Here is a 15,859-nt window from a genome sequence, read left to right as displayed (position 1 = left end):
TGAGTGTCATCATATCTTGATAACAGTGATATACCTGTTTGTTGGTATTTATCAAGCATTTGTGGTTTTGTTTAGACAGCTGTTAGGAGACTAAGGAGATAAGACTCATCTTGGATCAGCTGACACTGATCAAATGTTCATACAAATGCACACATCATCACAGTCTTAAAAGGCTTTAAGTCACTTATTTGGCATTGCTGTCATCATTAAGACGAACCTTGTTGATCAAACCTAGAGAGGGAAAGGGAACAAGACTGTGGTCAGCAGTCCCAAATGTTTAACAGCATCGGAGGGCTCAATGAGCAAGTTAAGGAGCAGAGATGCTATGAGTTAGAATGAAGAGGAACTATCCCAGACCTTATGTTAAATAACCTTCTCTCCTTCCTGTTTTTATTCTGGTTCCATTTTTGTATTGAAGTTGCAATTAACCCTGAACAAAAGACAAGGACACTCCATTCTGCTGACAAGCAGATGAAGTCAACTTTCCTTACCAAACAGGCTAGGTAATTTTATATTTATGAAATAACAATGATATCCAGGAAAAAGTATAATTTTAAACCATTAAAAGGATTATTTCTTTCCAAAATAATAGAGTGAACTACAAACCAAATGTTTGTTTTTGAAATTAACCAAAATAGAGTCCACAAAAAGTGATTGTTCACTATTATATTTAACCTTGATTCTGCCTTTAATTATCTGTGCACCTTACATCATTTAACCTTGCTGGTGATTGGTTCTTTCCTGTCTACGTGAAGGTGTTGGGTAGAGTATTTGCTCAGATTGCTTCCAGCTTTGATGTTTTATGAATACAGAATTGCTGTGGAATTCATCTGAGATGTATATTTTTGGCTCCCAAGTAGATTTAACTCCTGAGGATGTTTTGATAAACACACTGCTGTTAGTTTGTGAGCTATGGTGCGAGTTGGCTCTGCTGAGCAGTCTTGATTAGCGCCAGAGAAAACATTAGTTCTTATTATACCAGAACGTGGTGGTTATATGGATTAACCTCTTGGCAGGAAGTGGCACCCTGTTTTTAAAAATTGAGGTGGTTAGTACTCCTCCATGCCAATACCATTTAATATTTTCCCCTATTGAATCACTCATACTTAAGATCATACTTTAGCCATTCTCTTGGGAACAAAAAAACAAAGCCAGCAACTTTTTGGGTCACCATGAAAAATGGATCCAGAGGGGTCATTCAGAGTCCTCTTCAGAAATAAGCTCTTTAATTAGGTAGCCTAGCTTGCAAAGTATGTGTGCTCCTAAAGAGAAGAATGTGGTCTTTGGTGGGAAAAAAGGGTTCAGTTTAACCCATCATCTGTTAGAAATGCACTTGTAGTTGTTTTTCCAGAAGCTTCCATAGCTCCCTGCCCCACCAAGCCACCCACAGACATTTGCTTGCTCTCACAGTTGTTTTGAGAATAATAACGTTTTATAATGCTTTTGTTGGATTGCACAGTATGTGGAATTTGCATTGCCTCTTTGTGACTAATATTGAATAACTTGGTTTCGCTTAATTCATAAGAACAAACCCTAAGCAACACACTGTGCTGAAATGTTCTAACTTTTTTATTCAAGTGCCAACACAAAGTAATTACCAAACAATTCTGGGACACAACCAAGCTACCGTTGCTCCTTCTGGGACTGCTCAAGGAGAGACCAAGTTTAGAGGAAAATCATGAGATTCTGCAGTAGCTTGGGACAGGACCCCTAAAACACATTTTCCTGCATAGAAAGCTGAATTTAAAATGCTCTATTTAAACCCACATAAGGAAATATATATTTCTGTGGAAAGCTTTTGAAATGCACAGGTTTTTTTGACATCAAGACTGCAAAGCACTAAATACTACTAGCTAATGGAAATCCAATTAAACATTTGTTTTATAGACCACTCTAACTAGATGGTAGCACACAACAGCTTACTGTTTTGTTTAGTTTGTGCGTGCATGCACATACAAACACACACACACACACACACACACACACACACACTATTTTAAATCACATATGTGCCTTGGAAACCAACCAAAATGTAACAAATTCAAACCAAAAGGCTTGTGAATTAAAGGGTGCAAATGAACCAGGTGTAATGTGTAAGCTAGAGGTGTGGGGGCCATTGTTTCAAGAAGTATTTGTGTGTCATAGTACAATGGGCTCAGACAAGCATGAAAGGCACCCGAAAATGATAACAAGAGCTTTCATGATTTAGAATTTTAAAACTTCTGCAAAACTGTCCATATTAATATGGGGGAAAAAAGGGAGAAACAAAATTTTCCTTTCTGCAGGAACCTGGAAGTTGAGGCAAGGCTTCTTGAACAGTATCATTGAGTTTCATTCTAAACACTACGTGATTATATAGCCTTTAGCCTTTACCATTTTTCAGTGTAAAGCAACACAAAATTTTCTTTGAGAGAAACTTTGTTGTATGCATGATTACTAAGAAAAAACAGTGTTTAAGCCAAACTTTTAAATTACTTATAATTAAAAAGTAATTATTTAACCTGAAATTCTTTTCATATAATTATGGATATTGAGCAGTTAAAGTTAGAGATCATGTCTTGGGCTCCCCTGCCCTTATTTTCAGGTAAACATAATGTTTTGAAATTGATGTAAATAAAAATCAAAAGCATATACTGTTTATGCTTGTCATTTCTGAAGACTTTTATAGTAAAATGGGGTTTTCAGGTTCTCCAAAGGATTTTTATAACATTTAAAATATTTTAATTGAATTGTAATTACTGGATTACATAATATGAAGACACATTGGAGGCATGTAGTATTTTGAAGACAGCAAAGTATTTCCTACCCTTCTTTCATATTCCACCATCCCTAATGGTGGTTACTCACAGAATCTGGGAAAAACACATTGCTCTCTCTGGAGTGAGGTTCATGGCCTAGTCTCTCCTACACATACACTGAACAATTCTAACTGTCTGGTACCCAGATACAGCTCACTGGAAGCTCTGACATCCAAGCATCCAAACCCCTTAAACTTCTCCATCATACCCTGAGATCAGCCCATGTCAAGAATGACTGCAAAGTACTGCAGCTCCTAACAGAACTTTAACAAGGTAAACAGGATGAGGAAGATAGATCATATATTTAATAATGGAAGATTTACAGTTTCAAGAATTTACTGGTGACACAAAGGGGTTGGTACCCAGAAGTGCAGGCTGGGGGTAAAAGACAGAAGCAAACAATTTGCTCATGTATTGAGTCCAATCTTCACCCCTCCATCTTAAACAACAACAACAACACGAACAAACAACAACAGACAAACAAAAGCAGAAGACACACACACGCCACTGCCATTGGGAAAAAAACTGGGAGAAAAGTTATTTGAAGTCCTAACCTTTTCAGAATACATATGCTTTTTAAAAAACCACTTTAAAATGTATTTATTTCCTATAATTGTGTGTTGAGGGGTGAGGAAGTCTGGGATGATCTTAGTGAGTAGGTTCTCTCTGACTCCCAAGTGGGACCTAGGGTGTCAGGCCTCATAGCAAGTACTGTTACCCACTACACCACCTCACCATCTAAGAAATCCTATGGTTTTTCTTAATTGTGATCATACTTATAATCATTGGCTTCACTTGAAACTCTGTTGAAAATACTCCCGAGTCTCTTCTCTTGCCTCAAAAACCATAACAATCATTGAAGTTGCATTTTCTTTCCTAAAGCCAATTCATAAACGACAGTGAAATGTGTTTTTAAGTTTCATATACATAAGCTTTACTAGTTTTGCCCAGAATCTTATCATTTAAGGCTGAGTGCAAACTTCAAAATAGTCTGCTCACACCTGTATTTTTATACCTGAGAAAGCAAAGGCCTGTGGAGATGTCTCATGGGTAACTATTGTCATGACATGGGAGAGTGAGGGCTGGAATTCAGGGCTCCCAAATGACTTCCAAATGAATTCCAATTTGTTTCCATGTGACCAGTAGGAAGAAGAAAAAACCTGCAAGACTGCTTGCTGAATTGCTTTCTTTCCTCACGCTTCATCTTAAAAAAAATTCTGAGGGAAACAGTTGATGCAGGAAAGCTGTATGAAAGGGGCTAAGTAGGTGAAGGGCTTAAAACAACACCCATTTTAACGTAATGGTTAAAAAATTGATTGCAGCCCAGTAACTCTACAATAGGTATGCTTGTGCACAAGTAGCGAAACCACTTTCCTTTTTGTATTCAGAGAGAATTGTGTATCAAGAATAATCAATGGGCCGGGCAGTGGTGGCGCACGCCTTTAATCCCAGCATTTGGGAGGCAGAGGCAGGCAGATTTCTGAGTTCGAGGCCAGTCTGGTCTACAAAGTGAGTTCCAGGACAGCCAGGGCTATACAGAGAAACCCTGTATTGAAAAACCAAAATAATAATAATAATAATCAATGGACTTATGCTCTAGCCATTAAATGCTTTGGATGCTGCAGAAGGCAACTTTGATATTAATAAATTACACATATTTCCACAAATAATGACTGTTTGCTCTGTGGATTGGAGGCAGGGGTCGGGGAGCACATAAACACGTCCTTCTACTTACAAATAATGGAGGAAATCTTAGAAATTGAGACCTTTCACTAGATAATTTTGCCTAACATGTCACTACTTTGAAAATGATTAAAGAAAATGGACTCCCCTTCCCCCCCCCCCCAGGAGGCAGGTACTTTGACTTGTCAACTTGAAGTTGGACATTTTCTCTTCGTTTGGAACCGCCACAGAATGAGCCCTTTCATGTCCTCAATAATACCAAACCAATGCAATCCATCTGTTCTGCCAAATTATTCCTAGTTCCCTAACCAAAGGCACTGCTTTTTCATGCATTTTATCATGATTTTATGCCCTTTATTATATTTTACAAAAGGTTCTGATTCCTCCAGGGCCAATGAGAGCTGATTAGGACACTGGCCTCCATCCAGGCTTTGAACACAGGAGAGGAAGGAATAGAACTGTTTCCTTTTTTCTCTGCTCCTTGGCAGAAAAAAAAAAAAAAAAAAAAAAAACCTATGAATCTATACCGTGTGTGCACTCCGTGTGTGGGTGGGTGTGGGCAGGCCGCGTTTTATCCTGTCACAGTCTGACTTTGTAGATCATGTTCGGAACATTCTTTCTATAATCATGTTGCATTAAGGGGCTTTATTTCAGAAAGACTGTTTCTTTAGGAAAGAACCATGGTGCGTTGTAAGACTCAATGATATGGTAATTTTACATGACTTCAGTCAAACTTCCAATTTGAATAGACACTGCCTTGGATCTGTGTTGAATCTGATCATACACATAATCATAGAGTAGATACTCATTAAACATTAGCTCCTAGCTCCTTTCTGAGTTTCAGTGGACACTGATTGAAAGCAAGACACAAAGAAGGGTAAAGGAACAATGAACACAAGACCACCTCACAGTGTTTCTTATTAGGAAGACAAAAGAAGATCTTTAAGCACTCATTCCTTAGCCTATATAGGCAAAGATCCAAGGCCTTTGTTTACATACCATGGAGGAGGCATTAAATGTCCCAATATGCTCAGAATTTTTAAATCTCCTTTGGGTCTGTATATCATAGATGAGTTCACATAGCCATTCTTCAGACCAATCATCTCTGAGAATGTAACTCACCATTTCCCTAAATTAAGTTGAACAGAACACTTTGTCCCATTTTGTGTCTCATTATGCTTTTGACCTTTGACTCATGGGAGCATCTTGGGAGAGGAATGAGGAATAAAGGGCACATGAGAAGCAGAAAAAAAAAGAGGCAAGATAAAAATATCTACTTAAACCTAAACAAGTGAAAGACTAAAATCCAATGAGAGAGAAGTATTTGAGATCAGTATAAGAGGAAAGTTGAATGTGACCGATGTAAGGTATGATAAGAGGGGGATGAACGGAAGCCACACCAACCTTGTTAAGAAAGAATAGAGTTGCTACTGAGGAACTCTTAGCTCAGCTGTCTACTAAGTTCCCACATTGAGACACAAATCAAAATAATCTTTCTCCAGGATCTTGTAGAGATGAGACATTTGTCATAGGCTGGCTTCTCTCTCTAGCAGCTGGAAGAGCAAAGGGGATTGTCAAGAAATCAGCTCTTCCTGTATGGTGTGGTAGCCTATCCCTGTCTTCCCAGAACTCATGAAGCTGAGTCAGACGAATGGTGACTTTGGGGGCCGGACTGAGATCCTGTCTTCAGTAACAAAACAAAGAAACAATACAAAAAAAAATGGTTCTTTATATCAAGTACAATTAGTTTTGAGAGAGAGAGAGAGAGAGAGAGAGAGAGAGAGAGAGAGAGAGAGAGAGAATAGATTAATCCAACATTTTTGCCAAACGAGTTATCAAAGATTAAAACTTATAAACAACAGTGCAGCTTCTTCTTCTTCGGGAAAACACCAAATGGCGAATGACCCCTGTGCAGCGGGAGTGCCCGGAGGACCCAGGGGCCCAGGATTAGGAGGCCGCGGCGGCGGCTTCCGCTCGGCAGCGGTGTTAGGGGCTGCGGTCGTGGCCTAGGCTGTGGCCGTGGTCGAGGCCGCAGATGAAGATCAAGTCTTTGGCAGAGATCTACCTGTTCTCCCTGACCATTAAGGAGTCTGAGATCACTGACTTCTTCCTGGGTGTGTCCCTAAAGGATGAGATTCTGAAAATCATGCCAGGGCAGAAGCAGACTCGGGCTGGCCAGCAGACCAGGTTCAAGGCTTTCGTTGCTATTGGGGACTACAATAGTCACGTTGGTCTTGATGTTAAGTGCTCCAAGGAGGTTGCCACTGCCATCCGAGGGTCTATCATCTTGGCCAAGCTTTCCATCGTCCCTGTGCGGAGAGGATAACTGGGGGAACAAGATTGTCAAGCCCCACATTGTTCCATGCAAGGTGACAGGGCTGCCCTATTGTGGAGAGGCACTGGCATTGTCTCTTCTCCTGTGCCCAAGAAACTCCTGATGATAGCCAGTATAGATGACTGCTATACTTCAGCCAGAGGCTGCACTGCCACCCTGGGCAACTTTGCTAAGGCCACCTTTGATGCCATCTCCAAGACTTACAGCTACATGACCCCCGACCTCTGGAAAGTGACTGTCTTCACCAAGTCTCCTTATCAGGAATTCACCGATCATCTTGTGAAAACCCACACCAGAGTCTCTGTTCAGAGGACCCAGGCTCCAGCTGTGGCTACTACATAAGGATTTTGTACAAGAAAAATAAATGAATTAAGTCTGCTAAAAAAAAATTAAAAAAAAAAACAATAGTGCATTTTTATAATGAAGCAAGAATAGAGATAGATAGTTGTAGAAACTCAAATAAGTCTTGTTGAACTGTGGCCATGGATCCTTATTGCCTCTTTGCCAATCTTACCCAAAGGGATACATGCAATTTAACAGGTGTTATTTTATTGTCTGTCATCACTTGAGTGACTGTCTAGTACCATGGATCCTGAATGCTGTTGGAGGTGATTGTTTGACTAGGTGTGACTAGGAATTCAACTAGATTATTATTTGAATCATTGGAGAATAAGAAAAATATTTGAGGCAAGCATAGAGTGTATAGGATGAAAATGTATGTGACTACAATAAAGCACACCATGAATGATGTTTAATTTTATATCAGAGGCAAAGAGTCAATGTAGACCTGAAAAACTCTTAATAGGACAGGAGAGGGAAAACATGGTAAAAGGTTAAGAACAGTATAGTGTTCAAAATATGAGTCTTAATATCAGGTATAGAATTGACGTTGTTGGTATTACCTGTAGCTCCAGGCTGAGGCAAGAGTTTTGCAAGTTCAAGGCTATGTTAGGCAATTTAGTAAGATTCTGTCTCAAAATATAACATGCAAAGAGTGCTGAGTCTGAAGCTTGGTGGTGAGTGCTTGCTGGCATTTAGACTTGGATTTAATCTCCAATACTCTAAAAAACAGAAACACTGACACATTGAATGAATGTGTTGCTGGTTTGCTGTATCTGCATATATGATATGAGTCCATGGACAGGATGATGTTCCCTTTCTTAGTGCTCATCATGATGCAGCTAGGACTGTCTGTCCATCTGCTTTCTGAGTTCTGCTCATTCAAGATTTAGATGACTCAAATGTGGAATTACCAGGATTTCATTGGGGGATCTTTCCACCCTCTGAAATCTAGTTAAACTTTGTCTCTGAGCCCTTGACTTCCAACTTCCTCTTACTCGGTTTACCTTTAATTTGTTATTATAATTATCTGGTCGTTCTAGTCTTTCATAAGCACTTCCAAGTCTCGTGGTTACTAGCTACTCACCTAGTTTTGGTATTTGTTAATGAGAGCAGTGTCTGAACACTATCAAATCTTCCTTAGCCTTCCATATTAGAGTTCTCATCTTACTTACGATTAACTTCTCTAAAGTGTAGCCTTAGATTTCTACAACTCTGAACTGGATTGAACAGTGCTCAGTAATAGTGTCAAAAACAGAGAACTTCAATGTTATGGTAAGGAAGGTTCCTGATGTATTTGCTTGTTTGTCTGGGACATGAAGAAGGCCTTGAGAGCCTTCTGCTTCCCATCACTTCTTACTCTGTGGCCCCTGCCGTTCCTCCCTAACTGTGACATGATCATTTATTTTCATGACAAGCATAGTTCTGCCTCCTGCACAGTAAAACGTGTGTGTCACTATGCAGCCATTTCTCCAGACTGCCCTCTCAGTGAACCACATATCAACACTGAATGGCCTGCCCACAGCCTCATCGTCTTACACCCAGGAGGCTGAGGACAGAATTGTCCTGGTCCCCACAGAGATGCTCTTCCAAGATACCTGGTGCTTCTTTCTGCCTCTGCAACATGGGCGGATGGACTCTTTATGAATCTCACCAAAATTCTGTGCTTCATTGTTCACTTACTGCTTCCTTATGGTTACATGTTCTAAGTGTGGCATTAGTGTTGTCATGTAGTTTTGGGAGACACAACAGTTTTCAAAGGTGGGGGTGAATTTGCATCACATACCAGAACAACCATCACCTGGTTCATGGCTGTAAGGAGAGAAATTTAGCCAGGAACAGCACATACTGGCTAATTGAGATTTAATTTAATTTACAATTTTGACAATGATGAAGGTCAGCTCTTTGTTAGAATGAATGAGATTCTCTCCGGAGCGTAATATAAACCGCAGAGTGAATCTAGATGGACTTAGTTATCAGCAGGATTTGCTTTTGTTTGATGGCAGATCTGTCACCAACTAATACTTTTATAAAATACTTCCAATGAAATATTTTAAATGTGAAATGGAAATTGAGGACTTATAAGACTTTGTTAGATTCGAAACAAAAAATTACTGACAAATTGTCTTGTAAGTTTCTAAATATTGGCTCATTTCAAACCATTGATAATCAGACCCGAGGTTCTATGTATCCCTTGGGATACACATTGAAAAATGTAGCTCTGAAGTATAGCTATCATGAGGAGTACACACATGGAATAATTGCCCTGTGTTTGCTAGTGAAATTCTAATGCAGTCAAGTATGGTGATATTAACCTCATCCTTCCTTCCAGCTTCCTTTTCAGGGCAGCATAACATAAGAAGGTAACAAATTTGCTTATTATATAAACAGCAGCCCTTGTTTGTTCTGAAGCAGATACTTTTATTCAGAAGATTCAAATGCTAATTTCTTTGTTATAAGTTTATTTTTATGTCAGAAAAGACTAAGCTGTATGTCATCAGAGACCTGTTTATCAGAATCTTGCATACGCTCATGTTCCAATTTTTATTATGGTGTTTTACGGGACAAATCTATGTCACATTCTTGCATGATAAATCTGAGCCCGTTATTAATCATCTTAAATGTGATGTGAGGTCTCATTTTCTTCTGAGTGTTGTCAGTGAAAGACTATAGGTTTCTGCTGTTTTCTTTCAGCGAATTCAAGGTCGAAAAGCCAGCCTGGAGGAAATACAGCTTGTTCATTCTGAACATCACTCACTATTGTACGGCACCAACCCCCTGGATGGACAGAAGCTGGACCCCAGGACACTCTTAGGTCTGTACAGGCCTCCGTTCTACTGAGAACAGCACATTCCAGCACTGCCATTAGTCAATGCTGGTGTCAGCTCAAAATACTTGGCAAGCAGTGTGACAGAAAAATCAGTTTTTCCAGCAGTTCTTGCCTGGAATGAGTTGTGTAAAATAGAAGCCAGTCCAGATTCTGCATTTGAAAATGACACTGCAGAGGGTCTAATTCTTGTTTTTAAATTTAACTTTATTTGAGCTGCAATCAGATGTGTTACCAAATTTGTCTGCTTATATTTTTACATGGAAAGGTGATAAGAACTCTTCACGGTCTTTATGAGAATTTCGTTTTCCCTTCTCCTTTGTTTCTATCTTCCAGTTCTTATTTCTGAGCTCAATACACTGAAGATTGACTGGAGGCCTTAATGTAATCCATCAAATGTATGCCATTCTTCTAGAAGCTCAGTATTATAGTAAATGGTGCAAGGAGAAAGCCAAGGATTATAATTTGTCTCAATGTATGCTTTTCCCAAAAACTTTATCAGATTTTAAAATAAAATTTAAGCTGAAGAAATTGAATATGTACATTGAAATGACAGATATTTTGTAGAGGTATTAGTGGCAGAACAGTAGTAGAAAATTATATTTTATTCATAAGCTCTTATAATTGAGTCACAATACCTAGCTTGGAAACACATGCTGAAATAATTGTATTTTACAGTTTTAACTTAAAAGAAACACTTTAAAACTTGCCTCTCTCCTTTGAAGAATTCTATTTAATCCCTCTCAAGTTATCAAACTTTTTTTTAACCTAAATCAATATTATTTCAAAATGTTAACTGGTCCTGGGTAGTTCAGAGCATGTCTATGGCACATCGTAGGTAACCATCCTGGGAAGCAGCAAGAAGTCAACCGATATCCACTGTTGCTCGTGTGCAGTCTTCTTAAAGGAGCGACAAGCCTCTCTAAAGAGACGCCTTTACTAGTGAGTCTGTGTCCCTGCCTGGGTATGGATCAGGATAGGTCTAGGAGCTTAGGGAGAAGGAAGCAGAAAGGCGAACAGAAAGAGATTCCTCAGTTTTTATGGAAAAAAAAAAGGAAAGAAAACCAATTTTTCTCAAGACTGGTTATGGTAAGCAAATTTAAAACAATTAAATTTATTTTTAATATAACCAAATGCAAATTAATCAATGCAAACATCTATGCTTTAAATAATTTTTCTTGGTTCTTTTTATTTATTTTGATGAAATCCAGGTTGGTTTTGAACCCTTGGTCCTCTCTTCTCAGCATCTCAAGAGCCTGACAACCATACCAAGTTCTTTGTTTCTTTGGGTGAAATCATGCTTTGAACATATAGATGCTTTACATAAAAGCATCTGCTTTACATACAGATGCTTTTTTGCTATGCATACTAATAGCTGTTCTGTTTTTAAAATTTTAACATGAATAATGCCATCTAACTAACCATAGAAACTCTATCCCAAACATTTTAATGCCTACACATTCAGTTATTTAAGCAGAACTGTCTCTTCTAATTTGATAAAGATAGAGTTCAACCTTCCCCATTTAGTTTTACTGTGTTCGTAGAGTTTAATCAAGCCTGCTTTAGGGCTTCATTGGATTTAGGGCTACACTAGGATTGTTCAGACAGTAAACATTAATGAACATGAATTGATACGTGCAGTGTAGTCTTTCCTAGCAACCACAATTCCATGATTTGAGAACAAAGCCATTTATTAATGAAGTGAGGTTTGAACTTGGAGAACATCAGTTTTATTTAAGAATTACAGATATCTTTTGGTGATCAAGGCAACACTTTCAATATGGGTTATCCTACTGCAGGTAGCACAGGGATGCTGCCTTCTTGGCAGCCTTAAGGTCAGCCACTCTGTCCAACTTTGGCAATATTTTAGAACTCCTTGAGATTATCTGGAGAAAGAAAAGTACAGCTGATCTCTTTCAGCTCCAGATCATAGTTGATTGCCAGGTTCTTTTAAAAGGTTACTTTGTACTCTTTGTGGAATTTAAATTTTTGAAGCTTATAATTCTTTGGTTTCCAGCAGACCAGAATGGTGCTGCTCTGTTTGTAGAAACACAGACTCAAGAGGCTTTGTCCCATTTATCCATTCCATTTGCTCCAGTGTAACTTTTGGACTTCCCTAATCCCTCCCAACAAGATGGGAGATGTCATTTCTAACTCAAAAATTTGTTTTAAAATCAGAAGCATGAATTTAAATAAAAATTCAATATGACCAGAGCTACCAGTCTTTATCTTGAAGGGCATCTATAGATTACAAAATAATTAGATAATGATGTGACTACCTATTTATCTCTTTAGAGACTCTGGACCTTGTACAAAGTTGCTAGTAGAGGTTTTTCCATAGCACTAATGCCCCTGTTCTATTGCCATTTTTATTGCCTTGTAGCTAGTTAGAGTTCAGTCCAAAGATAAGTTAATACAGTTCTCTGAAATAATAATTTCAGCAAATGAAGTAACTCAAACATTTCTTGCATATAACTAAATTAAAATTATCAATGACTTACCTTATATCTATCTCTATATAATTAAATAAGATTTAAACATCACTAAATAAATTTATTTCCCTTTTCCCTTAGAGCTCGATCCAATTTTAGATTACTTATTTGAAATACTTTATTTCATTACAACATTTTCTTTTACCTCTCTTAATTGCTCATAAACAATGAATTCAGATATTAAAAATGCTTTTAATTCACATTTGAGATACGAATTTACTGTTGCAAAAAAATCTCAGGAATACATGGATAACCTTGTTAAGGATAACAGTCTTAAAATTTTTACCTTCTACAACACCTGGCAGAAGCCCTTGCCTTATTTGTGTGTGTGCTCACACAGTTATATGTGTCAGTAACTTTGTGCCATGGTACTATGGTCAGAGGACACATTACAGGAGTCCGTTCTCTCTTCTGAGGCCTGAACTTTGGTTCCCATGCTTTGCAGCTTTCTAAGCCTCTCTCTTGTTCCCAAGTTTTCTGGGGTTTTTGTTGCTTGCTTGTTTCTTTTTAAATATCTTTGACCAGTGCCAGTATTGAAGTTTTAATAGGATGATGTTAAAACCAAGACTTTATGCATTCTAGGCCAGTACTCTGTCATTGGTGTATACCCTCAGTTGTTTTGATTTTGAGGGGGAATCTGTCTACCTAATAAGATGTTTTCATTATTCATGAGTTTTTCTTTATCATTTCCATGTCTATTATTGCATTAAAATACCAACTCATTAAATTTATTGTTTTCAAAATAAGCTGATTTTTTTTTTCTGTGACAATATAGCCTCTTTATACTTGTACTCAGATAATATGAAATTCATCACAAACTTGGTTTCAATTTTGATTGGCATTTGATTGATCATCAGAAGAACTTTCGTGAAGTGTGAGTTTGTATCCAGTTCCACCAATGATGATGAACACACTATTTTAATTCCAGGAAATAGTGTGTCAATTAATATTTCAGCATATATGTTAAATTTGATGTTATTTGTATTTATGGAACTATTATTCTCTCTTATTGTATTATGTGGGTTTTTTTTAATTGCAAACATCAGAGAGGCCAATGATATACTAGATCTTACTTATATGTTAGGTAGATTGAGGTATGCATATGTAAATATGCATACAGATTTCTAAAGTATAAATTAATACTAAGTTCCTGGGTGGGAGAGTGAGTGATTAAGAGCACTGTCTACTTTTGCAGAGAACCCAGTTTAGACACCTACATGATGTCTCATAACCACCTGTAGCTACAGTTCCAAGGGAGCTGGTGCCATTTATGGGCTCTGTGGGTACCAAGCTTACACATGGTGCCCATACAAACAATCTTCCCAAACACATATCTGTAATATAGTAAATTAAAAAGAAAGGTTAAGGCTGCACATTTAAAAAGTATTTGATATTTGAATTTTTAAATGGCAGTACATTTTTTCGTAAACCTTGTAGCTTGAACCATCGTGTTGGAAAAAAATACTCAGTAGGTAGCTGAGTTACGTTTCATGAATTATAATTTTTAAAATGATAATGAACAGCATTGCTGTATTAGCTTTAAAATTCTTTTGAGCTTGTTGTGGTGGTTCAGCACTTTAGAGGCCCCTGAGTTCAAGGGCAGCTTGTGCTACAAAGTAATTTACAGGCCAAAGAGCAACACATAACGGAATTTGGTCTCAAAACAAAACACGATTGTTTTCTTTCTGAGGAATGCAGTGTTCCTTTTTAAACTGCTACAGTTGAGATCATGGTAGGTGGGCAGAAGGTAGATCCCGCACTGTACTTCCATAATCCAGAACTCACTACTGCTCACCCAACAAGGACTTGGCGGGAAGAGAACATCCAGCCATGGAGTTCAAGTATGCAGTAATCTTGGGAAGGATCAGGGGATCTCTGCAGAGAAAGAAGCAGGGAGAAGGCTTGGCCAATGCTCAGGGTCTTCACCTGGGACTGCAAAGGTCCCTTAGGAGTCATGAAGAATTTTCAAACCACAAGCAAAACTTCATCCTGTGAGGTGATCAATTTTATATTTGTTTTCGTTTTTCTTGTTTCTTTGCATTTGCTTTGAGTTTGTTCCTGCGTATAAACAAGCAATATTTTCTGAAAATTAACACTGATTGGTCTATATTTTAATTAATTTTCTAATAAGTGAAGTAATGACTACACATGGCATATTATATGTTTATAAATACCCACCCTATAAGACCAATGCATTCATAGTGTTTATGTTTCTTATCTTTGTACAATGCAGGTGATGAGTCTCGAAAATTCTTTTCCTCGTTGCCTTGTGGTGGACTCGGGGTAAGGATGATTTGTCTATGGCTTTTAAAGTTACACACGCTTACAAAAACTCTCCCTTGATTTATCTCTGGAGGTGGGTTGAGGATTGTCTCTCAGAGGAGCTGTGTGAATCACTGATCTCATTGCCAAGTCCGAAGCTTCCTGTTCAAAACAGATTTAACAATTTTGAGATGATGACAGGGTAGAACTATGCCAAGTGTGAGGCCTTACCATGCGAGTTGTGTGCTAAGGCACTTGTTCCTTGTGTTCAGCATTCTTGGGCTTTTATGTGGCTAGAGAAAGATTCCTAGGAGAGATGTTTTTAAGTAAATTTGCAGCAGGACCCGATTTTCCATAGAATTTCATCAGCTATGCACGTGCATGATATAGCTGGTAAAAGTGGAACAAACTATCTACACAAAATGATTTACATTATGAGACACACTGTGAACCCTTTGAGAGTTTGCTATTGTCGTTGTTGTTGTCATTGTCATCGTTGTCGTTGTTGTCATTGTTGTTGTTGTTGTTTGAACAAAGCCCTTTGACCCAGGATACTTATATCACATTTCTAGGACAGATTTGTTCAGATCCAGCAATATATGAAGAAAAAATGTCTAATTTTTTATAGATTAGAACAAAACCTATATCCTGCCTTTAAAGTTAACCCTTACCAGTAAAAACCTTCATTCTGTAACACAGAGAGCCAAGTCATGTTGGGACAACATAACTGTAGGTCAGGCTTCCAAGGACTAAGACATTTAAATCTTGTAAGATTTGTGGATTTTGGAGAGAGAACAAAAATCATGTTTTTGACAATTCTTTGTTATTTTCATACAAAAAATTTCCAAGATATTCATCTTATCATTTTAATGATGCCTGACTTAGGAATGGCTCCTCTTTCCCGGTCCTACCAGTCAAGAAATAAAATGCCAACACTGATTTATATCCAACTGGACTGGATAGGTTATCATACTGAGTTCTGGAAAGCAAGCCAAATGTAAAAGTCATTTTTAAAAGTAAGTATGGGTGTTGCCACTGTCCATAGGTCTATGCATCACATGCCTAGTGACCTAAAGGTCAGGAGAAGGCATCAGGTCCCCTGGAACTGCAGTTACACAGAGTT

General features: G+C 38.1%; 1 protein-coding gene across 1 annotated transcript in view; it reads left to right on the top strand.

Annotated features, from left to right (window-relative positions):
- Window positions 1–10,400, top strand: part of Hdac9 (histone deacetylase 9) — a 623,166-nt gene extending 612,766 nt beyond the window's left edge. The window contains exons 16-17 of the mRNA XM_085830292.1: window positions 9,850–9,970; window positions 10,319–10,400. Coding sequence (XP_085686418.1) covers window positions 9,850–9,970; window positions 10,319–10,365 — 168 coding nt within the window. The 3' untranslated portion in view covers window positions 10,366–10,400. The remainder of the gene's footprint in view (window positions 1–9,849; window positions 9,971–10,318) is intronic.
- The last annotated feature ends 5,459 nt before the right edge of the window (window positions 10,401–15,859 follow it).

Source organism: Mus caroli, unplaced genomic scaffold (genome assembly GCF_978045245.1).
Source record: "Mus caroli unplaced genomic scaffold, Mus_caroli_1 scaffold_14, whole genome shotgun sequence".
In the NCBI taxonomy this organism is placed as follows: Eukaryota; Metazoa; Chordata; class Mammalia; order Rodentia; family Muridae; genus Mus; species Mus caroli.
The sequence above is the reverse complement of the archived record's forward strand: the minus strand, read 5'-3'. Positions and strand labels throughout refer to the sequence as shown.